This window comes from Hippopotamus amphibius, chromosome 12, assembly GCF_030028045.1.
Source record: "Hippopotamus amphibius kiboko isolate mHipAmp2 chromosome 12, mHipAmp2.hap2, whole genome shotgun sequence".
NCBI lineage: Eukaryota > Metazoa > Chordata > Mammalia > Artiodactyla > Hippopotamidae > Hippopotamus > Hippopotamus amphibius.
Window position 1 is genome coordinate 37527850 of NC_080197.1, and position 27278 is coordinate 37555127.

The 27278-nt window shown below is 54.1% G+C and overlaps 2 protein-coding genes across 2 annotated transcripts; one reads left to right on the top strand and one right to left on the bottom strand.

Moving 5' to 3' along the window:
- The first annotated feature begins 7458 nt into the window (after positions 1-7458).
- On the top strand, positions 7459-12657 carry SSTR4 (somatostatin receptor 4). The gene is given in 6 exon segments (XM_057704083.1): positions 7459-7601; positions 8070-8242; positions 8376-8496; positions 11094-12067; positions 12070-12243; positions 12554-12657. Coding segments are annotated over 6 exon segments (1689 nt in total).
- Positions 12658-23122: 10465 nt separating this feature from the next.
- On the bottom strand, positions 23123-26977 carry THBD (thrombomodulin). Its single transcript, XM_057703493.1, has one exon. The coding sequence runs from the start codon at positions 26682-26684 to the stop codon at positions 24945-24947; it is 1740 nt and encodes a 579-aa protein (XP_057559476.1). The 5' UTR covers positions 26685-26977; the 3' UTR covers positions 23123-24944.
- Between the last annotated feature and the right edge of the window lie 301 nt (positions 26978-27278).

Sequence of the window (27278 nt, forward strand, 5' to 3'; positions counted from 1 at the left end):
TGTGTTATCTTAGTAACCGTATTTGAAGAGGAGGAAGATCTTAAAATAACAGCCATTATCTCAAGTATTCGATGTCTGCCAAGTATTGTCTAAATCTTCATGGTAACAATGCTAAAATTATTGAGAAAGATAATTATCTCCATAATACTGCTGAGATGCTTAGCAGCACAGGAAAAGCGAAAGGATGGTAATCTGGTGCCTCCCCAAAGACCTGGCAACCTCACGCACGGCCGGACAGAGGTGCGCACAGAGCAGAAGAAATTTCGTCCTTTGGGAGTGAAACCCTCCCTACTGGAAATGAGCTAATTAGGCATGTGGAATAGACACTGCCAGCAGACTAGAAAGATTCGGGCTTCCAAGAAGAAGGGGAGCAAAAGACTTTCATCAAGAATCCCATTATGGGGATATGCGTATAGATAGAGCTGATCCACTTTGTTGTACAGTAGATACTGGCACAATAGTGTAAAGCAATTATATTCCAATAAAGAGCTGGGGAAAAATTTTTTAAAGTATAAAACAAGAGGTCAATAATGGTGATAGATGACTAAGAGATCCTAAAATGTCAGTCAGTGTGCAATTTGTGATAAAGAACAACTTCCTGCCAATTCTACCTCAATAAAGCTGAAACAAAATATACATTAAAAAAAAAAAAAGAATCCCAAGAGTTAAATTCTCTTCCCCACCCACTTGGGTATATGGTTTGGGTTCCAGATGGTTGGGTTGTGTGTGTGTCCCTGGCTCTGAGAGACCTCAACCCCTCTGGAGAAGTAGACACCGATTCCTTTAGCCAGCAGAAAGGAAAGACGACAACAGCCGGAATATGTATGAAAAGAAAGAATCATCTTTACCACATCATTCATTCTGTTCTGATTTCAAGTAGAGTTCATGTTTACTACAGACTGTTAGGGGTGAAACGGATTTTAAGAAAGAAGAAGGAAGTACCGCCCCCATAATCCCACTATGCAAAACCACCATGACAGTCACTTGAATACTCTCTCTAAACTTATATACACTGTTTAAAAAACTAAGTTTCCGCAGAAAAGTTGTAAGAAGAGTTCAAAGAACTCCCATTTGCCCAGAATCGTCAATTGTTTACATTTTGCCCTGTTATCCTTCTCTCAGACTATTGCTTCCTCTCTGTCTAAATCATTTGAGAATAAGTTATAGGATTGCGCATATAGGATCCTCCCTACATATTCCTTTGGATTTTCCTGAGGACAGAGACATCCTCTTTTGCATTCACAGTACAACAATCAAAATCAGAAAGTTTAACACTGAGCAGTGCTGCTGTCAAATCCACAGGCCACACTTACCTGTTGTCACCTGTCGCTGTGATGCCCTGGATGGCTTCCTCCCTCCTCTTCCAATCCAGGACTGCAAGTGCTTTCAGTTCTCAGCTCTCTTGAGCCTCCTGGACCTGTAACAACGTGTTCTTGACCTTGATGTTTTAGAAAGTGTAGGTCAGTGCAGGACGTCCTCCAGTGGGTTTGTCCATGTTTCCCACTGAACTGGCTCAGGTTGTGTTTTGCGGGCAGCAACACCGTGGATGTGTCTGGTGCTCCCGTTAGGACTCTGATCAGATGTTAGGATGTCAGCTGGTCTCAGCGTTGCTGGTTTGACCTCCATCCCAGGTTTCCCCACTGTGAAGTTACTATTTTACCCTTTCATGAACCGATGTTGAAAAGCAAAAATTTTAGTGCTTTTATGTAATACCAACCAACAATGTTACTAAGACTTTAGGCTGTATCTTTATTCCATGAAAGACAAAGAGTTTTGTTTGAATCCCCTCAACTGTGAAAGGCCAGGGTCCAGAAAGTGTGGGCATCTGGACTGAGAGGTTTGCTCTGTGTCTCCATATCACAGGGTTGTGGGGGGGCGGGGGGTGTGGAGAGGAGGTCTGGGTTTTTCATCCTCCACCCCATCAGGCAGCATAGAGAGGGGTGACATGCTTGAGGACAGTGGGAACCCTCACCAGGCAGTCAAAACCTGTCCCCCAAAGTCCAGAGCACTGGTTCTCAAACTTGAACACAAACAGAATCCTCTACAGGGCTCATAAACAGACATTTCTGGGCCCCTGAGTTTAGGATTCAGAGCGAGTAGGGTGGGGCCCAGAATTTGCAATTCTAGCAAAGCCCAGGGGATGCTGATCCCTACGACTGAGGGATCCCATCTGGAGAACTGAGGGTCTAGAATCCTGAGAGTGCGGACCAAATAGGGGCCCTCTTCTCTGGAAGCTGTCCTATCCCCCAGGCAGTTTCTTCACATCGCTTCTGTTTGTTATTGGCTATAAAAATTATCTCATTCAAATCATCGAGCTCAAAGTAAAAAAAAAAAAAAAAAGGACTTATGATGTTAAGAAAATTGAAAATCTGTTCCAGCTTCTGAGCTCCAAAATCATCCCTTCCACATTTATAGATAACCAGAGTGTTTACCAAATATGGTAGATTCTGGTGCTCTAGCTCCAGAGTTCTGGTCCATGGAGCTAGAGGCCTGAGAATCTACCCTGTAACCAGAATGTCTCAGAGGCACATTACATAAACCCTACCCATGGTCTCCACATGGATTAGCTGCCACAATTTCTGTTTCCTTTACAAGATCGTTTTACCCATTTTCCAGAGTAAGGCTGTCAAATTTTGGTGTTCATTCCGACCACCCGGGGAGCGTGTTAAAAATGTAGATGCCAGACCACAAGGCCCCATTTCTCCCCGGAGTTCTCAAGCTAGCGGTGGGCCCCGGGGCCTGCACTGGACCTTTCGCTCCAGATGATTCTGAGAAGCATTTTCTAGACGGAAAGACAGCTCTGCGCCCCAGGCTCTGCAAGACGAGGGTCGAGCCATCACTCAGCAAATATTGCTCTTCAGCGTGAGTCGTGTTGGTAAAATAGAAGAGTCCAGACTTGCTGGTGTGAAGCCTCCCAGAGCTAAGAAAACACATCTCCCAGGGCTGGTCCAGATGCTGCCTTTGAAGTTGACCCCGCCCAGCTTCTAGGGCTGGCAGAGAAGCAAAGAGAAGAACACACGCGTGAACCTTAAATACACCTCCTTTCGCTCTGTCCCTGGCCCCATGCACGCTTTTCTAACCACATTAAACCGTTCCAATAGTGTCAACATTCAAAGGCCCTCCCGCGCAGGCACCACCCAGAATCTAACCCGAGCTGCCCAAGTAATGAGAGAAGCGCTCTCCTACGTGGTAAACCTGTCAGGGTGCCACGGGGGCTGAAGCGCACAGGTGAGGGGGGGCCTCTGCTCTAGCCTCAAGGTCCTTGGACTGCGCCTTACACCCTCCTCTCTGATGCCTGGGACAAGTTCTCCCCATCGTGCAGTCTGCCCAGGGTTCCCAAGCTGTAGGAGGCCCCCTCCGTGTCCTCGGAAGCCCAGCACAGCTTCCAGCCTGGCTCTCCTGCACTGGAAGAGTCTGTTTACCTGCCTGTCTCCCTCCCACAGTGGACAGTACCTCTCAAAAAGCTGAGTCCAGCATCTGGAGCTTGCAAACACCTCAGTGAAGGAACGGGTAAATCCCCAAGGCCCCCAGGCCTCCAAAGAGTGCCAGGTGCAGGGCCCAGGGTGGCAAGGCAGGAAGGAGAGAAGCCGGGGCGGGGGGGGTGGGGGTGGGGTAAGGTTGGGGAGCCAGGGCAGGAGGCCGGAGGTCAGCTCCCCTGTGATGGTAGGAAGGCAGTCTGGACACTCAGTGTCTGATGCGGGACGCTTGAGAATAACTAGTTCCAAAGCCTGGGCAGAGGTTACCTAGTGGGCAGGGGTGAGGCCTCTCCAGTTACGAGCTGCAGGGAAGGGAGCCACAGGGTCAAAGCACTTCCAGGGCAGAGGAAACTTGTCCCAGCCCTCACCCCATCTTCCAAACCGGAGACTAGCGCTGACCGAGTGTGCACGGTTGGCCAAACTTGATTGGGCTTTTCTCTTTTGATGGCTATTTCATTTCACTGGGAGGGAATGATTACAACATGGATAAATCCATGAAGAGTTACTTGTCACTCAAGCACACATGCACAAGCTCAGAGCCTCTTGTTTTCTGAGAGGCTGGTGTTGGAAAACGCGAAGTGTTCCATCCATGAACATGGGAAGGGAAGGCTGTGGAGGACCCAGCCTGTTCTGACTCCTCCCTCCACATTCAACCTCCCCGTTCAGCCTCAAAGGAGAGCTCCCAGTCAGCGGGTCCTGCTGAGACTGACTTTGTTTTCTCTAATTCCACGGCTTTCTCCCATTCATCCCTTTTCATTGGGCCGCCTTCTCTCTGGCTGCCCGGTTGGCTTTGCAATTGCTTTTCTGTTTTTCGGAGTAGGATTTATATAAACAGCTCATTTCAGTGGTAATACAAATGATTCTGGTACCTTCCAAAAAGCAGCAAGCATGAAAGGAGCTGTCACGCTTCCCTCTGAATCCACTCAGCAGGAAGGCACAACCCACTTTTTGAATACTGAGAAAATGCAGACCGTGTAATTAAATGGCTTTATTGTGGCGACTGTTTCCTGCTGAAGTTATTTGTCAGATTTGATGACTCTTTTTAATATGAGTGATTTATACCCTGACTAAAGAACTACTGCTGCTAAGGATGGTGACACCAGTTGTGCAACCAGTGTTTCTGGGTGAGTCTTCAGTGAAGCTGTTTTCACCCCGAGAGAGTCTGTCCCACCCCATCTATCCACAGAGGCGGGCAGAGTCTGTATCAGCTGACCCGCCCCGGGCCACAGCCAGTCCACCCAGGACAGGATACTGGACCTAAGCACTTCTCTGGTCCTCTGAGCGTGCACCACTAAGAAAGTGATGGATCACCGAAAGGGAATGGGCCACAATGGAGCCAACACCAATAGCAAGTGGTGGGCAGGGGCTTGGGAGATAATGCCACGGCCTCTCCCATCTCTGCGCATCTTGTGAGCCGAGATGCTGACCGCCTTGTTCTGAGCAGTCTCCTCAAGGCTGTTTGTCTAGGAATGGTCTTAAAGACATAGATGACACAACCCGGGGGCAGTGGAGAGATGGGTTCCTGATCAGGGTAATAAAGATAACACCTCTCTCTGTGGCAAAATTGGGCAGGTTTGCTATTGCCTCTTTTAAGGCTAAGATTTCTTAGATACAAGGTACCTTCTTTTAAAATCATTTTATTTATTTATTTATTTATTTATTTTTGGCCATTCCATGAGGCATACAGGATCTTAGTTCCCTGACCAGGGTTCGAACCCATGCCCCCTGCCTTGGAAGTGCTGAGTCTTAACCACTGGACCACCAGGGAAGTGCCTGGGATTCCTAAACTCTGATGTAAACCCAATCTGTGTGCAGCATCTACCCAGGCCCTCCCCCATCACCCTCATGTACTGGGGGGAGGGGGTTTGGGGGGGTGGGACCAGGGGGATTGATGCCAACAAGAAGCTCAGTCCCGCTGGGCCCTGAGCCATAAAGTCTTTGCCTTGGACCCAGGAGTCCCTGTCTCCTGCCAGCTGCCGTGAGACCATGGCAGGCTGGCTGGGTCGCTTTCACGTAGTGTAAATTTTTGGCCTGTCACAGTTTTCAACTGAACATTAAGAAATGGACCAGTCACCAAGCAGTTCACTTCGCAGGATGCCGACAGGCAGAGCACGGTGTGCCGGCAGAGCAGACCCACTCCTGAGCTCCAGGAGGTTGTTTTACATCCAGAATCACTCTCAGACTGTGCTCCTTTGTTCTCTAAGCGGATTTACAGGAACTTGCATTGAGTCTATTTCTAAATGTATATACTGGAACCTGAACACCAGGAAGACAGTTTTCTATATACTGCTTCCTTGTTGTTCAACTGGGAGAGGTTTTGAATTTCTAAAACTGATGTGGGGCAAAAACATCTTTCAGATGCTCCTGTTACGTTCCCCCAGGGGCGGGGGTGGGGGGAGGACAGGAAGCCTACTTCTTCCTGCTGAAAGTAAAATGTCCAGGAACAGAATGTCTGGACCAATAGCCTGGTTCCTGTAATAACAACAACTGTCAGGATGAGTGTTGAGAACATACAAGATCCAGGATCCTATGCTGAGTGTTTCAGGTATGTTATGTGAATTGACTGTTTTAAACAGAGTCTGGCACACAACAAGTGAATGAATGTTTGCTGGCATTATCATCACAGTAGCTTATTCAATGAGGTAAGAACTCTTGTGTTCACAGCCTAGAGATGAGAAAAGCAAGACTAAAAAAGCCAGTGACCTGGCCAGGGAAAATGGGCTAGAACATTTGTGGCTGCAAATACAGAAAACACATCTGAATGCACTAAAACCACAAGAAAGTGGATCACCTCACATGAAAAGAAGTTCAATGGGAGCAGAACCAGAGCTGGCTGCCTCATCAACTCTCATGGTTACCCAGCCCCTAGCTTCTTCCTGCTTCCTGTCCTACCATCTTCAACATATTGGATAAGCTTTCACCTCATAGTCACAAAGTGTCTGCAGCTCCTCCAAGTCTTATATCTCCATAGGACAATAGCCAAACCTTCCCCAGAAGTTAAACCCTGCAGGAGAGTTCCCTGGCAGTCCAGTGGTTAGGACTTGATGCTTTCACTGTCATGAAGGGTTCCATTTCCTGGTCAGGAAATAAGATCTCGCAAGCAGCATGGTGCAGCCAAAAAAAAAAAAAAATGTTGCCCCTGCAGCTTTAGTGATGTCCCCTTATGTCTCATTGGCCAGACTCAGGCTGCATGCCCACCTCTGAAGCCAGCAGAGACTCTGGGCAGGGAGTTGACTCAAGCCCCTGAGTACACTGAAAAAGAAGCCCTAAGCAAAACCAGAGATCTGCCCCCAGGAAAGAGGAGCGCGGACTTTGGGAAGCGTGGAAAAACAGCTGGGACTTTGTCAAAGCCAGACTGGACCCAGGGACATAAAGGCCCTACTCTTAACCTCATGCCACAGTTTCTACTACAATGGAAGTTTCTAGATTTCCACCATGCAGAATGGTAGCCACAGCCACGTGTGACTCTTGAGCCCCTGAAATATACATTACATGACTGAGGATTGAATTTGTTTTTTAAGTTTAATGCGATTCAATGACCCACCAAGTCTGGTGGCTATAGCACTGATGTTGCAGGACCAGCACGGCCGCAGGGTAGCTGAAAACGTTGAGGTGGCCTGAAGGCTCTGGTGCTCTAGAAATGCATCATGAGATACCAGGGAAATTGAAATGTTCCAACAGCCACATAAATAAAGGAAAAATAAACAGGTAAGATTCCTTTTATAATACACTGTATTTTACCTCCTTATCCAAAATTGTATCACTCCAACACATAACGGATATAAAAAATATCATATTTCACCTCCTTTTGTTCATCTTAAGTCTTTGAGATTGGGGGTGTGTTTGGTACCCGCCTCCTGTCTCTACATTTCAAGTGCTCAGCACCCCGTGTGGCCTGTGCTGGTGCAGGGATTTCAGAGCCTCCACATCCAGTTATCTTTCCTGACACTGGTTCACAGCTCTGGGAGGTGGGCCGGACGAGATGGAGGCTCAGGGGGCCACGTCCGGGTGTACTTGGAGCCCCTGGGAGGGCTGGTCCCCACCCTCCATGATTCAGCAGGACGAAGACGTCGGGCCACACTCAGAGACGTACTGCTCGGGGCAGCCACCCGCGCCCGCGCCCTTGTAAGCAGGGGGTCCGGAATTAAATCCACGTTTTCTGTGCTCCAGCCCGTCCTCTTCTGTACGCAGAGCCATGAGGCCAGGACACAGAGACAGTACTGAGACAGTCTGAAAACCACCCCCAAAGAAGAGAACAGCCCTCAGGTTCCTCACTCCAGAGGCTGACATCAGCGTCTGACATCTGGACACTACAGACATGTCCCCACCCCAGACGTGTGCCTTTGTCATGCTGACCTTTTGTTCTTCTCATATGATTTTAGGTTCCGTTTCTTTCAAGGAACTCATTAAACAAATAATAATTCTTAGACAGAGCCCTGTGTCTAATGCGACAGCTGGGTCATTGGTGGGGCAGAGTGGGCTGTTGTCATCACACTGTCTGGATGTCACTGGAGTTCAGAGGGGCCTCTGAAGAAGGGACTCCTGACAAAGCCGTGCCCTCAGCCTGGTGAATCACGCCTTTAACATGCTCAGCGCAGAAGTGGTCAAAGCCACGTTGAGAACACTTCAGATGATTTTCCAAGTAGCAGGGACAGAAGCTCTCAGGACCGCTGTCCTCGTGCTGCCGAGTGCCAAGCCCCCCTCCTTGGTGAGGCCTCGGAGAAGAAACGTCTCCCAAGACCTGCAGGCCAGGTGCTGCTGTCCAGGTGCCTGCAGAGCACTTTCAACGTGTGACAATAGGCGGGATACTGCCATGTCCCAGAGAGGAGCCATTCCTGTCCCTTCTGACTTGAGGAGGGGCTGTGAGACCCCAGCTACACCCTCTCGCCCATCACGCAGCCTGGAACCCCAACCAGACCTCTGGCAGCTGGGACCGGCTGAACCCAGAGCAGCCCTTCTACCACGTGGAGAAGGTGCCTCAGACACAGCCCAGGGCCAGCTCTGCGCAGCTGATAACAACGTGCAGGGGAGCATTGGGCCTGATGCCAGGCCTGATGCCAGACATTTAATCAACAGACCCAAAATAGGCCCCATATTACCTCCTACAGGGAAGGGACAGGTGAGCTGGAAACATTGTATGAATGGCCTTCATTCTCACCCTTTTTACTCAATGTGACCATTGCAATGGGCATTCTCTCCTGGTGCAGGAATGTAGTGGCTGGTCTCCTTCAGGTGCACTTTTAGCACCACAGGGAGAGGACAGCTCTGGGGACTCTGGCAGCCCAGACTCTTCTCACCAGCCTTCCCCCCTGAGCAGAGGGGCCTCTGATTGGTTTCCCAGATGTTCTTCCAGGCCCCTCCCTGCAGCCGTCCTGGGGGCATGGTGAGTTCCACACATGGTGGCCCCTGGCTGCCTGCCTCTCTGTAATTCCGTTCCATTAAAAGTTGCATCAGTGCATTTTAGAATTATCTGGAGAGCCTTCAAAACATTCAGATGCCTGGGCCACCTCCAGACCAGGTAACCCAGAGTGTCTGGGATGGGACCAGGCTCCCTGGTGGTGCCAACGTATAGCCAGTGGTCGAGCCTCCACACTGCAGAGGGTGCCTGGCTCTCTAAGAGTGGGTTCCTGAGAGTCAAGTTTATGTCAGACCCTCCTCCATCCCAGGCTGCAGTGGGGATGGGACCGCCTCATCCACAGTCAGCCTTCGCAGGCTCTGTGCCCAGCCTCTCACATCCTAGCAGCTCCCATGTCCCAGGAGCGACACCTACCCCTCCCCGCTCACCCACACTGATGAAGGGGGTCCACTGCCTATGTCAGCGTGCTTAGGGCAAACTTACATGTACCCAGGAGCTTTGAGCTACCAAGCTCCCTGGTTGGGGACGTTATATGGTCACATATAGTGCTTACTGGTGCGAAACACTGTTGTAGCTGCTTCCCATATGTCAGCTTATTTAGCCCACATGACAGCCCACGTGCCATAGCATTAAGATTGATGTCACTTTACAGAGAGGTCGAGTAACTTGCCCAGGGTCACACAGCTGGAGGCAGTGCAGCGGGAATTCAGACCAAAGCTGAATCCCTTATGCTAGGCTGCCTCCAAAACCGCCTCTGTTCCAAACTTGCCTCCCCTTCCCACACCGCCAGCTCAACCAAATCCCTGGTAAAGTCAGACACTTGACATTTTCTTGACTTTGAGGAAGAGCCTCTACGTTGAGCCTGGATTTCCCCACCTCTCTTTCTTCACATCTGTGAGGCTTTGTCAAAGGCAGTGATGCCTGGTATCAAGTCAACTTTCATTTTCCTCATTTTAGTAATTTTTCAAAGCTAAGGCATCTCTGCATCTGGCTCCCAACGTGGGCCTCACATTCAAGACCAAAGGGGAGTTGAGAGGGAGGTAGGGAAATGGGACAGCACGGAAGAGTGTCCATCTCAGGACAAGCCCATCTTGCCTGGGAGTCCGTGTCCACCCAAGTCCCCCACAGGAGGGAGTCCTGGGCCCATGTGCTCACTCTCTTGAGAAGTCATTGCTGTGGGGTGGCCCATGTCTCAACTGCCTCTCTGATTCCCCTCTAATCTGAGGAGACTATCTGCACAAACACTGATTCCCTACTCTCAGCCTCGGATGTGCAGGATTTCAGTTTAATTTGCGATCCCCTTTCTGATGTATCAAAGGCTTTCAGGAATGAGCTGGGGGCAAGGAGTCCACCTCCCACAGAGACAGGGCTTCCAACGGCTGGCACCACCCAGCGCACAATTTTCCAGGGCAAGCCCACACTTCAGGAATTCTGCTGTGTCCTGTGCTGACTAGCAGAGACGGCCGGGGCTGGGGGCTCCTTGGTGGGTGTCCAGCCCAGGATGGGCCAGCCTGGGGGTGTGAACTCGAATTCTCGGGAGTTTAGGAAGAGGAGACCCAGTGTGGAGCCGCGACCCTTCCTGACCACCCCTCCCAGGCATGCTTCAGATACCTGGGTGGAGACCGGCTTCCAGGGAAGCCAGGTCGCAGGGTGGAGGTTTCCTGTTGTCTGGGTCTAGGGCCCGCCATCTCTGTCCGTGCCAGCCCCGCGCACGGAGCACCTGGGTCAGAGGATGGCCTTCTGTGGCGTCTCTGCCTCCGCGTGTCCATTTCCCACCTCAATCCCCAGCCCCACCGAAGAGATCCAATTGAAAAGGCTGCGGGATCCCCGGCTGCGAGGGGTGCGGGGAGGGAGCTAGTCCCTCCATCCCCGCCCCGCCCTGCCCCGCCCTGGGCAGACCAGGAACTCTCCGCAGCAACGCAGGCAGGAGCCTCGGGTTCTGCCCACCAAAAGAGTTTCAGGCTGGACAGACCCTGCGGGTCTTCAGAGGATGAAAGGGCAGGGGCGGAGTGGAGAGGGAAGGATGTCAACGCCCCGCAATTGGCTCTGTGCGCACAGGTGAGTCCCGCCATCCCGGGGCCTCAGGACCCAAACGGAGGACTCTAGGACCCCTGGCCCCAGCTGCCGCGGGTCCCGCAGAGCGGAGCAGGGGAGGGGGCGGCAAAGGGCTGGAGAGGACCGGGTCTGCTTTGGGGTCCGGGGAGGGCGTGGGGCGGGGCTGGGCGCGGGTGGGCGGGCGCGCCCCGCTTTGGGCGGAGCAGGGAGAGGCGCGCATCTGCGCCAGCCCCGCCGGCCCCCGGCCCCGGCGCCCTCCGTGCCAGCTCCGCCGCGCAGCCCCCACCCTGGCCGCCCCCACCCGCGGTGAGCGCCTCCCCGACGCCGTCCCCCGGGGGCAAGGAAGGGCTGGAGACTGCCTGGCCCCCCGCGACCAACGCCAGCGGCGCCCCGGCTGCGGAGGAGGCGGCAGGGTGGACCTGGGGCGTGGGGTCAGCAGGCAAGGTCGCCATCCAGTGCGTCGACGCGCTGGTGTGCCCGGTGGGCCTGGTGGGCAACGCCCTGGTCGTCTTCGTGATCCTCCGCTACGCCAGGATGAAGACGGCCACCAACATCTACCTGTTGAACCTGGCCGTGGCCGACGAGCTCTCCATGCTGAGCGTGCCCTTCGTGGCCTCGTCGGCCGCCCTGCACCACTGGCCCTTCGGCCCGGCGCTGTGTCGCGCGGTGCTGAGCGTGGACGGCCTCAACGTGTTCACCAGCGTCTCCTGTCTGGCCGTGCTCAGCATGGACCGCTATGTGGCTGTGGTGTACCCGCTGCGCGCCGCCACCTGCCGCCGGCCCGGCGTGGCCAAACGGGTCAGCTCCGGTGTGTGGCTGGCGTCCTCGCTGGTCACCCTGCCCTTCGCCGTCTTCGCAGACACCAGGCCGACTCGCAGCGGCCGGGCAGTGGCCCGCAACCTGCACTGGCCGCACCCAGCCTGGTCTGCGGTCTTTGTGGTCTACACTTTCCTGCTGGGCTTCCTGGCCATCGGCCTGTGCTGCCTGCTCATCGTGGGCAAGATGCGGGCGGTGGGGCTGCGGGCCGGCTGGCAGCAGCGGAGGCGCTCGCAGAAGAAGATCATGTGGCTGGTGCTGACGGTGGTGGCCGTCTTCGTGCTCTGCTGGATGCCTTTCTATGTGGTGCAGCTGCTGAACCTGTTTGTGACGGGCATGGATGCCACTGTCAACCACGTGTCCCTCATCTCAGCTACACCAACAGCTGCATCAATCCCATCCTCTATGGCTTCCTCTCCGACAGCTTCCACCAATCTTTTCTGCGAATTCTCCGCCTGTGCTGCTGCCTCCTGGATGCAGCTGGCGGTGCACACCAAGAGCCGCTGGACTGCTGTGCCACTGTCCTCAAGAGTAGAGGGGGTTCTGGGGCTTCCCTGGTGGCGCAGTGGTTGAGCATCCGCCTGTCAATGCAGGAGACACAGGTTCGAGCCCTGCCCCAGGAAGATCCCACATGCCGTGGAGCAACTAAGCCCATGTGCCACAACTATTGAGCCCATGTGCTGCAACTACTGAAGCCCATGCGCCTAGAGCCCACGCTCCGCAACAAAGAGAAGCCCCCACTCACCACAACTAAAAAGAAAGCCCGCACACAGCAAAAACAGACCCAACACAGCCAATAAAATAAATAAATAAATAAATTTATAAAAGAAAAGAAAAGAAAAGAGTACAGGGGATTCTGGAGGCACATGCCCCCTGCTCCCCCGTCAGCAGGAGCCCAGGCAACAAAAACCTGGCTCCAAGCAGGTCCCCCTCACCAGGACCACCACCTTCTGAGATGCCCTCACCACCCTCCCGGAGTAGACACCTCCAAGGGGTCTGTACCAGCCTACAGCCCAACAGACTGCCCACTGTGGACACTCCCCTGAGAACGACCAGCTTCTGCCACAGCCACCTGCTTCCCGCAGTTTGCATGCAGCCCCAAGAGCATCAGAGCCCCTCGGACTTCCCCTCGCCCCAGGATTCTGACTTTCAGAAGGATGCTTCCATGGGGGTAAGACCCTCTGAGAACTGGTCTAGGATGTGAATCATTCCTGAAACTCTGGCTGTTTTCCGAGAGGCGGGAAGGGAGGATGCCAGGGAGGAGTGGCCATCTGCATGTGGCTTGTCACAGCACCTCTGCCTGGGAGAGGACTGTCTGGAGGGTGGAGGCAGCCAGCACCCCTGTGCCACACAGACTCTGCCTGTGGTGAGGACACAGAGTGTTCAGAACGAGGAGGGAGAGAGATGCCTCCAAGCAATCTCCCTTTGCTGCTGTTCCAAGGGACCTTGTGCAGAGAGATATTTGTGTGTGACAGCCTGGGGCCCCAACTTTGTCACCCCATCCCCCTGGCCCAATGCCTGCTTGCAGTCATAAGTGTCACTCTTGTTTTCCTGGGCCCGTAGCAGGTTTCCTGTGAGTAGAAAAGGTTTGGAGAGACCTGGTGTGGGGTTTGTTACGAGGCATGAAGCCAGGTCCCTCATAAAGAAGCAGAGAGGATAGATCTCCAGCTCTGATGATGGGATTTCTTGCCCCCATCCTTTGGTGTGAGAGCAGGAGACCTCATCAGAGCAGCATGTACATGGTAGGGGTTGGGAGGGGAGCCAGGGGAGAAAGATGGAAATCAGCCTGGAGTTTGGATGGAGAAGGCAGTGTATCACCCACTATTAAAAAAAAGTTGACGTTCAGTAAAACATCATCCAGATGTAGATAATAAACAGATGTAGGCTGAACACAGTAAAAGGCCATAACTTTTTGCCTGATGTTAACCCAAGGATGAGTTATCTTCCCCCAAAGGATAAAGTCAACTTAAGAGGAGCTTCGATCCTGCTTTCTGCCAAAAGCGGAGGGAGGGGCTCCCGTGGGAGGCAGAACAGCAAGCGGGTGGCTCTGCGTGCAGGGGGTGCCACGGGGCCCTGACTCAGCTCAGCCCAGGACACTCCTGGGTCTGGCTGGCGAATCCTGATGGTGAGAGGAAGATACTGGGGCAGGCGGGCGAGGAGCAGGAGCACTGAGGAGAGGCCCCTCCGCTCCCCCCAGTGTCAGGCTCACGGAGCTCATGGCTTCCTGGCAGGATGGCTTCAAGAGAAAATGTCCTGGGCCTGACTTGGTCCAGGACCTGCTGTACTCGGGTCTCCTCAGGCAGCCTACAGCTCCAAGGTGGGCACAGGGGGCTGCTGCAGGGCTGAAGAAGGCTGAGGCAGGGCCCGGAGGGCAGGGCAAGGCCAGAGGGGATGCCCTGCTTCCACTGTGGGCCAGGGCTCCTCCCTGAGAACCAGAGGAGCAAGGCCCTTCCTTGAAGCAATCAGGCTAAAGCCAGGCTTCACGGACGTGAGTGGGCTCCTGGTGTTCTGGCAACGGGCAGGAGAGCTAAGTTCTGGTCCTGGATCCAGCGTCATGTGACCCAGCAAGCGACTGAACCCAGGTCCTCAGAGTTCTGCCTGTAAAACCAGGAGGCCCTTCCCCAGCCAGCACATGGTGACTCTTAGAGGCCTCACCTGATGTTTTTTCCACTTCGCTGTAGCTGCCAGCTTCTCCCTCAATGAATGAAAAAAGAAACGGCCTTACACATAACCATTGAACACTTACTTCCACACGTGACCAGCCAGCCCCGTGACCTGGAAGCAGTGATCAGTGGTGAGCAGTGTGTTGTGTAGGCTGGGGGGCGAGGTGGACGTGCAGATGTTTCGGGTCTGCACTGGGGTGGTCCCCATCTGTCTCAGAGAGAAAATGTGCAGCCAAGTCTGCACTGCAGACTGGAGACGTGGCTGTGGGTTGGAAGCTCCTCACTAAGGCATGGAGTCCCTGGCAGCCACACACACACACATACACATGCACACACACCCATGTACGCAGACGCACCCAGACCATCCCCGCCCTGGCAGTACCCACCAGAGTCACCTTGGGCATCTGGAATCAGTCGGTGCTGGGGCCTCGTGTAACCATACCCTCTTGGCAGCCTTTGAAAGTGAACTCATTTTTGTTCCCTAGTGCCTGGCAGTGCCTGGTAGGGCGGGCACTTGATAGATGCGGTTGAACTGAGCTGCGTAAACCACACAGGCTGATGGCAGTGAGGTGGGGGGTTCACGGCTCAGGCAGTGATCTGGATGGGCTGCTGGGCCTCTGCCCCAGCCTGGGGGGGTGGCCTGGGGTCCCCTCTTGAAGCTCCCACAGTGACTCCCACTGGGCACACTCTGATGCGTAAGACAGGGCACCTACCCAGAGTCTTGGCAACACTCGTGCTCTGCTGACTATTTAAAAATACAAGCTTTTCAACTTAATTGGTGATGGTTGAAAGTGAGGCAGCCTCAGGTGATGGAAAGAAAAGTCATCAGGAAGCAGGGGAACTCTGTGCCAGCCTGTCTGGTGGGCAGTGGTGTAACCTTGCCAAGCCTCAGTTTCCCAGCTGAAACATGCACAAAGGGAGACTGTGGGTTTCCAGTCTGTGACTCTACTTTATCAAGAATGCTGGAGCAAGGTGTTGAGACTGTGGGAGGGGACGACGACATTCTTCTGCACGTACCGCTCTCTCCATCACTTGTAAAAAATGAGCATTGATACTGCCTTTGACCTTGGAGTCAGAAATCATGCAGTGGAGAGGGGAGTCTTGCTGGGCTGCCCTTTTTTCAGCTGTTGGGCCTTCTGGACTCCTGGGGCTTAACAACTCAGCAGCCGCACAGCATGCCAATCATTTGTTGGGGATGCGGTACTGTCAGCCGTATAATGGGGGTCTTTATAACTAGGGCTACATAAAACGCTCCCTTGAGGTCTGAGGACACTTGCACATTTTACTGGCCTGGGGTGTTGCCTCGCAGACACCCTTTGATCTCAGTCCTGATCCGCTTACAGGGACTAGGGGGTCACAGCTTTTAGCTGCATCAGGAATGAAAACATTTTTATCCCGGTAGAAACAGCCTCTGGGCACCTCCACCAGTGTGCTGGCTTTACCTTTTAAAATTGCCTTTAATTGACTATTCAGTGGCCAGCCAGGTGTTTAATGTTTCCAGATGATCAGGAGATGGTATTTGCACGTGACAGGCAGTTACTCATGGGAATTCTTGCCCAGTTGGTCAGCACTATGTTTTGAGCAAGCACGAATGCAATTCTCACATTTATCTTTAAGTTCTTGGCTTCACTTTCATGATAAAAACATCCTACCTAGCATGCCTTAGGTGCCAATGCTGCTATCAAAGGGAAAAACAACCAAATGAGGTCTGCGTTGGCCGTGCTACCTCAGAAATTGGACCTGGCAGCCTGAGCAGTGGCTGGGAAGATTTCTGCAAATCTGCACATCGAAGCTGTTCTCCGTCAGGCGGTCTGCCGAGAAGCATCCCCACCCCGCATCCTCCCTCTCCTTAAGGAGATAACAGAGTTACCTCACATTCCTTCAGCACAAATGTCAGAATCTGGGGACCTGTCCTATCACACCCCATCATCAGGCGCCACGCCCCACGGCCCTGCTCTGGGGAGGCGAGTGTGGGGTGGGGGTGGGGGTACAGAGTCTGAGGCATGCAGACTGCACCCCCGGATGCCACTTCGGTATGGGAGGGGCCTCCGTAGACAGCGCCCTGCCCTCGAGGAGCCTGGAGGTTGGTTAGTGGCAGCCCTGGGTATGAATCATGTAAGCACAGGAATGAGAGTGCCGTTCTAAGCCAAAATAAGAACGATCAGGGAAGGGATCTGGTCTCTGTGAGGTGATGCACCCAAGGACCCAACCTCGTGCAGGGCAGCCTCCCAGGAAGACTGCAGGGGCGACGTCCTCCTGGGCCGCATGGGAGTAACCGGGACAAGCAGGATAGGTGGAAGGGCCGAGGCAGAGGGGACGGTGTGTGCCACTGGCCGGGAGGGGAGGCACCGAGAGTGCCCCAGGTGACCGGAACAGAGGGCGGAGATGTCTGGTCAGCGGGAGGCGGTAGCAGATGAGGACCTCATAGGCCCCACGGAGGACTTAGGACCAGGCCATGGGACAGTGGTGGCAATGAGAGGCAAGCGTCCACCTGGCCGAGAACTCATGGGTGACCCTGAGCGCGTGTGAAACCGGGGCGCAGGTGCCCTCCACTTTTCAGGGGGAGATTTGCAGGAGGATCGTGTCCTCGTCGTTTTATGTCTTTAAATCATTTTACCAGCAGGAAGGCAGGGTCTCTGGTCCTGGGTCTGACAGGGAGGGGCTCTTTTGAAAATGAGGGAACTGATATAAAAAAGTCGAAGATTATCAACCTCGGTGCCTAGAAAGGGAGCACTGACCACTGAAGGAAGACCTGAGGCTTCCTGCTATCAGGACACTGTGGGCCCCTCCCTGCAGCTGGTGAAGTGTAGACAGTGGGCCAGGTGAGAAGACAGACTTGGGGACACACAGACCAGGGGAAGGTCACCGCTCCCCAGCCCAGCGCGGCCGCAGGGAAGGGCAGAGCAAGAGGGTCCAGGCTGGGTGTGCAGAGCCGGCGGGGAAGCTCACCACCCAGACAGCAGCCCCAACGGCACAGGAGGAGGACGGGACAGTGCAGGGAGCTGGGGGTGTTTTGGGGGAGTTTTGTGTTTGGTTGGTTTTTGTATTTTTTTATAACATCTGGCTTTCTTTAGTCATTCTGAGGAGGCTGTGATTTCTTTCTAATCTATTTTTATGGGAGTATAATTTATATATGGTAAAGTTCACTCCTTTTAGGTATACAGGTCTATGCATTTTGACACGTATAAGGTTACCATGGTTCAACTGCCACCTCAGTCAAGATGGAGACTGTCTCCAGGACCGTGTCCATCCCCACAATGGCCACGATCCGTGCCCTGAGGAGGCAACACGGGGAGGACCCAAGGGGAGGAGGATTGGAGACAGTGCTCCGCAGATGCAGGCAGGCCACCCAACCACATCAGCTCCCCGCATCCCCACGCAGAAGGCAGGGAGCTCTGCCCTCCTGACCGCCTGGATTTGAAGCAGAGCCCTGGGCTCCAGAAACCACCTCCTCCCACAAACCACAGCCCTGGGCTTGAGCAAGTCCCAGGCAGGTTGCTGCCTCCTCAGCAAGGCTGCCCCTCCCAGCCTGGGCTCAGAGCTCCCCCGCAGAGCCAGCTCTTCCTCAGGACCCAGCCCCGTCCGTCTATCGCGGCCGGGAGGGCTGGCTGCTGAGCTGGTGCTGAGCCGTCTCAGCCCCGTTGATTGAGGTCGAGTCCCGTGCTCTGCAAATGCAGACAAACCACAGAGGGGGCCTTGCCCTGTGCCTTCCAGCTCCCCTTTCTCCTCCTGTTCCTGTTGAATTCCCCGAGTCCCACCTCTTAGGACAAGGGTGAAGATGCTTGAAAAAAGAGGGAAGTCAGTGCTGACAGAGAATGGCCCAAACTGGTGCTTCTGGTTTTGATCACCATTTCAAGATGAGTTGAATGTAGGTCTGATTCGAGGGTGATGGGGTGGAGGGTGCAGATCCCCAGCGCAGCTGCAGGAGAGGGCTGTGTGTTCAAGCAAATCGAATGAAATTAAGGGGAGAGGCCAAAGGAAGAGGGAGGATGCCCGAGACTGAGGCAAGCCCTCTTCCTCTCCCTTTTCCTCTCCCTCTTCCTCGCTGGGTGGCAGAGGGAACGTTGGCTTGAGTCCAGCAACCCAGAGTGAGCAGCTGGGGCCAATCTCCAGGTTAGGATGGGAGAAGATTCCAGGAGAACAGGGAGACCCTGCCCTAAGTCAAGTGTGCAGGAGAGGGGCTCCCCAGGGTGGTATGGTTCGTGGATGTCTTGTTCAGGAGAAGGTTATTTCAGGTGTAGCCGGGGGAGATGCCTGGCCTGGGGCTGGGGGCGTCATCCCTATAGACTCTGGTTTGGAATCTTGCTTTGTTTTTTTTTTTCCCCTGGATCCCTGAAACCCTTCTGCTTCTGCCGCCCCATTTTGTTTCCACTGTTTCCAGCTGGCGTGACCGAACTAACCATCCCCAGGGTCCTTCTGTCTTTCGCAATCACACTTTCAAAACATGCTGAAAAGGATTTTGATTCTGTTAGAATCTGATGTTAAAACAATATTTCATTTCTCTTGCGAGAGGAAATCTGTTGTTTGCCTACATCTGAACCTGCTGACCAAAAAAAGGAAGAAGGGATCTCTCAAAACAAAGAGACAGCGCTGAACCCGGGCACACGTTTTGAACAAGACAGACAGAGCCGGGTGTCGCCTGTATTATTCTAAGAAGAAATGCCAAGAAGGTCAGGGATGTTTTCAGATGAGCTTGGGTGCCCCCCCACCAAGTTACGACGACCATGGAAACGTGTTTTTCTATCTTCTTCGTAACCTCGGTTTTCCTTGAAGAGGTGACATAATGATTAACCCATTCGACACACCACCAATGTGAGCTTGGGGGTCTTCTGCCCCCGGCCCTGTCCACATGCGAAAGTCACGCCCAGGACCCTGCGGGGCGGGGGGTGGGGGTTTGGTTGGGGGTGGGGGTCCCACGTGGGCAGCAGCATTTCCTTAACTTCCTCCTGCGCCCCTCAGGTTTCCCCTCCTCCCTGAGCTGTGTGACGTGCAGCCTTTCTGTCTTACTCAGTGTGTCTTCACACACTCCAGTGAGCCGCCGGAATTTGGGTCAGTCCAGGCCCGAATGAGCAGGACTTTGGGAGAAGGGTGAGCTGGATTTTGCTAAAACCTGTTTGCCAAAAGGGAAGAGAGGCTGTCTGTCTGTCGTTCCTTGGAAAATCTTGTCTTTGTGAGTCGAACATGAAAACACAGGATCCTTGGTTCCGGGTGATCCCAAGGGCATAGCGAGTGTCAGAGCGGAAAAATGCTTCACCTGGCTTGTTGTATACAGGAGGGAACTTTCTGATGTCATGAAAATATTCTGCATACTGATGATGGCAGTGGTTCCGTGAATGTGTGTTCTTCAGGGTTCAGAACTCTTTGCTACAAAGGGCCGGTTTTACTGTATGTCAGTCGTATAGTGGTTTGAAGAAGAAATAGGGTATATAAGCCCCTGTCGGGGCCTGCAGATCTGAACGCTCCTGGTCCCCCAGCAGCGGGCAAATGCCCCTGGGACTTCAGGCTTTTCTTCACCCACTGAGAGGGAGGATGGCAGCCAGGGGGGTAGGGGGCCAAAGACCCTCGCTGGATGAGGGTGCCCCCTCCCCTGAGTGGAGGAAGGTGGCAGCAGGCACCGGTCTGAGTGACCGCCTCTGACGGGCAGCCGGAGATTCAGTCCCGGGCCGGGGTGGGGGGGTGGGAGGCTGCCTGTGACTCGCCGGGAGGGCTGGGTGCTCAGGCCCACCGCCCCCTGTAGTGCCCCCTGTGGCAGACAGACAGCTGGAGAGGCCGGGCACTGGCCCAGAGTCCCACCATGATAGGCATGGGCACTGGGCTGGTTCTTCATTTTGAACTGAAGGGTCTTTCCTCTTTGGCAGGTTCCTCTTTGGTGTGACTAGACTTGGGGCCTCATGTGGCGGCTGAGGTGGGGGAGGCGCTCCGGGCTGTGATGCCCTCTCCTCTGTGGCCTACCTGGGGGCACAGTGGAGGGGGCTCTGCTCCCCCAGACTGTGATGGGCCTGTGAGCGGGGATTCTACAGCTGAGGAGGGGCCCCACCTCCGTGGCGCGAGCATCCCCTCCTGCGGCTCTGCCTGACGCCTGAGATCCCACCAGGACACTTGTCCAGGGGGTCAACGGCCCCTCCAAGTGACAGCAGCGTGCCTGGAAGGAACCCTTTCCACTTTATGGAAACCTTGAACTTGCCCTCGAGACATTCCAGATCTCAACACATCCTTTTTCTTTATCCACTCATACACCTACCAGTGTGTTGGCATCTACGCTGCGTTCATGGAGAGCCTGCTGTGTGCCGGGCCTGGGCAGCTCCCCTCACCTAATCCTCGTGGAAACCCAGAGGGGCCCTGTAGGCACCCTGCTAGGATTTTTTTTGGGGGGGGAGGGTTGTTTGGTATTTTTTTTTTTTTTTTTTGGCCACACTGTGTGGCTTGTGGGATTTCAGTTCCCCAACCAGGGACTGAACCCCGGCCAACAGGGCAGTGAAAGTGCTGAATCCTAACCACTAGGCCACTAGGGAACTCCCAGCCCTAGATGCTGAGTGGTGCTAGTGGCCGTGTGACCACCTGGGATTCAGATCCAGGTGTGCATGACACCCACACTTCTAGTTGGCCCTGGTGGATGCTTACGATGCAAACTGTGCATACGTTGCCCGTGGAGACATGTAAATAAGTCTGGAAGTGGCGGTTACCTTCTCAAAGGATTTCAGTGCACAAGTGGAGCACAAGTGTGCTCTTAGGAAACTCCTTGAGTGGCACCCTTGAACCAAGGATAGAATTTGACGTCTCTAAGCCAACTTGCGGTTACGCCTCCACTTTTCTCTCTGAATCCCCCCTCTGCAGCCTCGTCCTGGACCCCCTCCTCCTCATTCACCTCACTCCACACCCTCTTCCAAGACGCTTCCCAGTGCAGGACCTTTGCACGTGCTGCGCCTTCCACCTGGACTGCTCTGCCCTCTGCTCTGCATTTGACCAACCCCTGCTCCTCCTTCACGTCCAGCGTTGTGTCAGCTGCTCCAGCAGCCTCTCTAGCCCTGTCGTGCGGTGCTCCTCCTCCCCGGCTCCTATCACTGTTTCAGAGGCAAATATAGTTTGAGGAGGGGATCATTTGTTGCATGTCTCTCTCCCCCACCAGAGCTCGAGCTTCTCAAAGCAGGGGTTTGTCACCATGCCTGTCACCCACCAGGTGCAGAGCACATGCTCAATAAATATTTGCTGAACTGATCCAGGTGGTTGGATCTGAGGGCAAAAAAAGCCATTTGAGTCATTAAATCGAATTCTGCCTCATCCACCCTGAACTTCCTCCCCAGGTCCCATGAGCCCTGGAGCACCTTCAGTGAACACACACAGCACACCACTGCTGACACCGAGAGACCTGGATGTCAGTGATGTGACCAGAAGGCAGGGCCCACGGCCCATTTCACAAGAGCCACCCCAGTTTGAAGTTCTGGGGCAGGGGGGCGTTTTTAGAGTTAACTGACTTGTTTATACGGAGTCTTTTTCAGAGAGAGGCTGAGATTTGAAAATCTCAAGTTCAGTTGAAGCCTGTACCCAGGGAAGTGGATCTCCCACAGGACAGGAATTAAGGCTCCTCGGGCGGGACTGCGCCCACCACACCAGTGTCCCAGGGTCCAAGATGCCCCAGTAAGGGTTCTTGCCTCTGAGTCTTGACAGTGTGTTTTGGTTTTCTTGTATTCTTGAGAAAATACCCCTTCGTTGGCGGAAGACATCCTAAAGCAATGGGCCTTTGAAAGTCAATTCGACAGCTCCTGGGAGCAGACCCTTTGGAAAAAGGGAAGGCTGGTAGTGAGGACAATTGGTAAGGTATCACTCTCCCCTCTTGACCCCCAGCATTATTTATCTGCACCTGCTTTGTCCCCACTCATTGTTTTCTTCCTTCATATGTACCTGTTACTGAATCCGGTTTTCTGCTAGTCTTCTGAGTCCCGAGGGCAACACTGATGCACTGGCCATCTCGGGAAGGCACCTCTCACCCATCACCCTCCTCCCACACCCCCCCCCCAAATTGTCTCCTTCATCCAGGATGGATGTCGAAATCTCCAACTGCATCTTCATGACAACAGCTACTCAGTTTAAAACTGAGAAATCCAAATATATCAAATTATTTAGATATTTGACTGAATTCAGTCTTCTTCCAACTTCTGCTTTCTGAAAACTTTCAGAGCACTGCATATACAATTCAGCCCGTTTAACCATCCCAAGAAAAGGGGCCCAAGAAATGTGTGTATTAAAAAGACAGTGTTTTTAATATCCAAGAGAAATGAGGATGATTTAATACTGCATGAGACCTCAGTATTTGAGCCACAGACTGACTTTTGTGTTTGGATATCTCTGAGAGCAGATAATGCCAAACCATTCACAGAGGGATACATGGCCAAGATTCTAGAGATGCCCCAAGAAAGACTGTTTCTTGAACTTATCCCAACAAATAATCCTATAATATATTTTAAAACACATAGGCATAAGTCCTGTGTATGAAGTTGTTATGGTTACAGAAGGAAAAAATAAGTATTTATGCACACGGACATAACATGAAGTCCTTCTACAGTGAAAACAGTCTCCTCTGGAAACATCTTTGAAAGTCAGAGATGGAGCCGGGAGCAGATAGAGATAGTGATGGGGTGTAGGGCAGCCTTTAAACGCACCTCTTGGCAGCTGCATTGTTCATGAGCCTTATTTAATAATATAAAATGAGGGGCCTGGAGGAGCGAGGTGAACAGACACAAAACCCAAGAGCACTGTTATTTGTTTATTTTCCACATGTGATGTCATAAGCAGGAGTTTTGCCTGTGTTCTAGTTGATCTCCAATAAATAAATAACTATGTACAAATGTGCTGAGTTTACAAAACAGTAGGGGAAAACCTTTGCATTACAAAAGGTACACTTACATGATACACTTTTTTCCGTACTAGCTTACTTGAACCAAAGACCCTGTGTGGCAATGTCTAAAGGTGTGTACCTAGGCTTTTCTACCAGAAAGCAAAGCTATAAAAGGAAAATTCCTCAGTTTCTTGAGAATATAGGGCCTAACTTGCCCTGCTACTTATTACTCATCCATATTTAATCTATTCCAGAACGTTGGAAGCTGTCTGGAACAGCTCTCCTCAAATATATGAAGCAGACAACCCCCTGCTGATCTTGTTAAAATGCAGATTCTCTCGTGCAGTAGGTGGGATGGAGCTGAGAGCTGCATCTCTCACCAGCTGGCAGGGGCAGCTCCCGCCTCTTGTCTGGGGACCACGTTCCAAATGGCTGGGCTTAGAAGTGGGAGAAATTCTTGAGGGCCTGATCAAGGTGAGGCCCTGACTGGCCATGCTCCAGGCTCCCAGATTCAAAAAAACCAGTAGAGCTGGTTTTATTCGGGCCTACACATGACAAGAACAGTGAGAGTCCAAATGGTCCTTGGCATGAATCCTGCAGCTCAGAACTTTCTTACACTGTCTCCCAGGAGGTGCTTCCATCTTCTCTCAATTTAGAGCAACCATGTCAACAAACATTTTCAACACTATCAAAAATAACTAATAATAATAACAATAGGAAGAAGAAGAATAATAGCAAAAACATTGCATAAGAAGCTTAACAACAAGGACTATTTTTTAGTCCAAATCAAAACAACAGCAACAATAAAACCCAGGTTCATTGTTTAAAAATAAAAATGAAAATCTCCTTGGGTTGAATTCCTATGACAGTCCAGAAACATCAGCCTGACAAATGCTCTTCACATCTTAACCTCTGTTAAAATGATATTGCTCCAGCACCCTGAAATTTCAGGATAAATTAGCAAATCCGGTGAAGGAACAAACTCCCAACCATTCTTATTTCTAGTGTTTTTGTTGATGACTCGCAGTTCTGCTGCGGCAGACAGCTAAGAGCAGAAGTAAGGTCCAATACAGGCAGGTGGCTCAGGTGACTTGGCCGAGGTCCTGGGAGCAGAAAGTTGGGAGAAATGAAAGGGATGAAATGTGGCTTGGCTTCATAAATGCGAGAGGGCTGGAAAAACTTCACTGAGATAGTGCAAGGGCCCCATGACAAGTGGGACCACATAAATATGTAGACAGGGAAGGAGACAGGGGAAGGGAGGAGGAGGGAGGGATACAAAGTGGGTGTTGGAAACACATGGGTAGGGAAAAAAGCAGAACAAAACAAAACAAAAAATACCTAAAAAATAAATATCTTGGTCATTATTCATGACTCAATTACACTTCACGAGTCCACTGGGATGAAGTCCGCCCCAAGACTGCCAACCAAGAACACGTGTCCCTCCTGTGCCCCTTGGTGAGGGCATGGGACACTTTGCAATCTGTGACTTATAAAACTGCCATCTCTGCCCACTTGTCCGATGACCTCATGGAAGTGGCTGGGGCCATACTCCTTCCAACGCTCCCCACCCCCTCCACAGCCAAGTGTAGATGCAGCGAAAGAAGAGGGGCTAAGGTCTCCTCCAGTTCTGACGCCAGTTAAGGTGCTTCCGAGTAGTGGGAGAGAAAGGCTGGGGAGGGGAGGAGAGAGGAGGCCCAGCAGGGAGGAAAAGGCCACCCAACGCCTGGGCCAGGGAGGGAGGCCGCTCAGAGTTTCTGAAGCGTCCGCTCTGTCTCCACGTGCTGCAGCACCACCTCTTTGGCTGGGACGCCGCACTTGTACTCCAGCTCCGCCCGCGAGGCACCTTGCTTCTTGCGCAGGTGGCAGAGGAGCGCCAAAAGGGCCAGGACCAGAGACAGGCTCGCGATGGAGATTCCCACGAGCACACCGGAATGCAGGGGCCGCTGGGGCGTGGGCGAGGGGCGAGGGGTGGCGCTGGGAGTCGGGCTGTCAGGGAGCGCCCCAGAGCCGCCTTCCTCCTCTCCGCCCTCCAGGTCGCCGCCGCTCACCTTGGTGGGGTAGCAGTCGGTGCCAGTCGGGCCGAAGAGGGCCGAGTCAGGCCCGCAGATGCACTTGTACGTACCGGGGAGGTTGTGGCACTGGCCAGGGCAGTAGCTGTTGTCGCATTCGTTGATGTCCATGCAGATGGAGCCCTCGTCCAAGATGTAGCCTTCAGGGCACCGGCAGATCGCCGGGTTGTGGGGGTCGCAGTCGGCCGGGCACGAAGTCTGATTGCAGAACATCTGGCACCTGTGCGGGGCGCCGGGGATGGGAGCAAAACCCTCAGCGCAGATGCAGAGGTAGTTGGATTGGCCCAAGGGTTGGCACTGGTACTCGCAGTCGCTGCCGAAGCATGGGTCCACAGGCTCCACGCACTCGCCGTCCACCATTTCGAAGCCAGGGAAGCAGTGGCACTGGAAGCCGCCCTTCGTGTTGACACAGGTCTGCGGGCATGGACTGGGCACCTGCATGCAGTCGTCCACGTCCTCACACCGGTGCTGGTCCGCAGCCAGCCGGTAGCCGGTCTCGCACATGCACGTGTAGTTGGTGGGCGCGTCAGGGAAGCCGGGGACGCAGAAGTGCTCACAGAGCTCGTGGCACGGGTGCTCGGCCGGCGTCGCGCACGAGCGCCCGTCCGTCTGCAGAGCGGCGTCGTCTGGGCAGAGACAGCTCCACGCCCCGGCGCTCGCGTTGCACGCGTGCTTGCAGCCGCCGCCCTCCACGCTGCAGGCCCAGGCGCCCGGTTCCTCCCGACCCCAGCGCGCCTCGGCCTCCCCGGGCTGCACCGTGCACTCCAGCTCCACCCCGAGGGGCGCCACGACGGCCAAGCTGCCCAGCGGCAGCGCTTGGAAGTCCGCGCCACGGGCTCCGAACGGGGTGCTGTAGGTGATGGAGACGCCGGCCGCCGCCGCAGCGCCAGGCTTCACAGTCAGCGGCCGGCAGGAGGCGGCGAAGTTGAACTCGCAGAGGAAGCCGTCGGCCTCCTTGGCGCACAACTCTTCCTCCCAGGCCAGATCTCCGGGTGCCGAGACGGCGACGCACAGCGCACCGCAGAGGGGCGCCCTGTTGTCGTGAGGCCGCGCCCACCTGCTGTAGCTGGTGTGGTTGTCGCCCGTAACCCACTGGAACCCACGCAAGGACCCGCGGTGTCCCGGGTCGCCGCAGTCGGGCGGGAGCTGCAGGCCGATCCAGAGCCGCAGGCCATCGCCGCCCTCGCCACTCAGGAGCAGGGAGATGACATCCGCCGCCACTGAGGAGCGCACGGTCATCAGGTGACCCTGCAGGCGCTCGCAGACCTGGCTGGCGGCGTCAAAAGTCGCAGGGCCTCGGAAGAGCTCAAAGCAGTCCTGCTCGACGCACTGGCTGCCGAGGGGCTGAGGCTCGAGGGGCGCCGGGAGCCCCAGGCCGGCGGGGGCCAGCACGCCGAGGAGCAGAACGCGGAGCATAGTGTCCGCACGCCGCGCACAGGGGCTCGGCCGGGGCTGAGAGGCGCAGGGCGCCGCCGGCTACAGCCGCTCGCGTAGGTCCCGGACTAGGTGCGTCCGGCCGCGGCGCGCAGCCCCGGCGAGGCAGCCTCTGACAGGCCGGCGGGCCCGGGCCCGAGTTTATAAGAGCGCGGCCCCCCTCCCTGGACGTTCGGGAAAAGGAAGGAAGTGCCTGGTGGGAAGGGCTGATGCTGCATTCTCGGATTACTGGGTTCTCTGGACGCCCTGCGCCCGCCCTCGCGCCCGGGATCACCTCGCCGGGGTGAGTAAACTCGGCCCGGGCTGGGAGGTCCTCGGGCGGGGCCGGCAGCGCAGGCTCCCGAGAGGGCGGCACCTCTGTTAGCGCGGCGACAGGACCCGCCCCTCCTCTCGGCCCCACGGGCGCAGCCCTACAAGGGGCTTAACCCGCAGCGCTCCTTAACCTCCGGTCCTCTTTCCTTTCCTTCATCAGTGCTGTTACCACCTATTTCAAGGAAAGCCTGGATTGCGGAGCTCTGGGAAGAGGAGACCAGGCGAGAAGGGCTTCAATGAGAGGTGGGGGACGTAGCCCCCGGG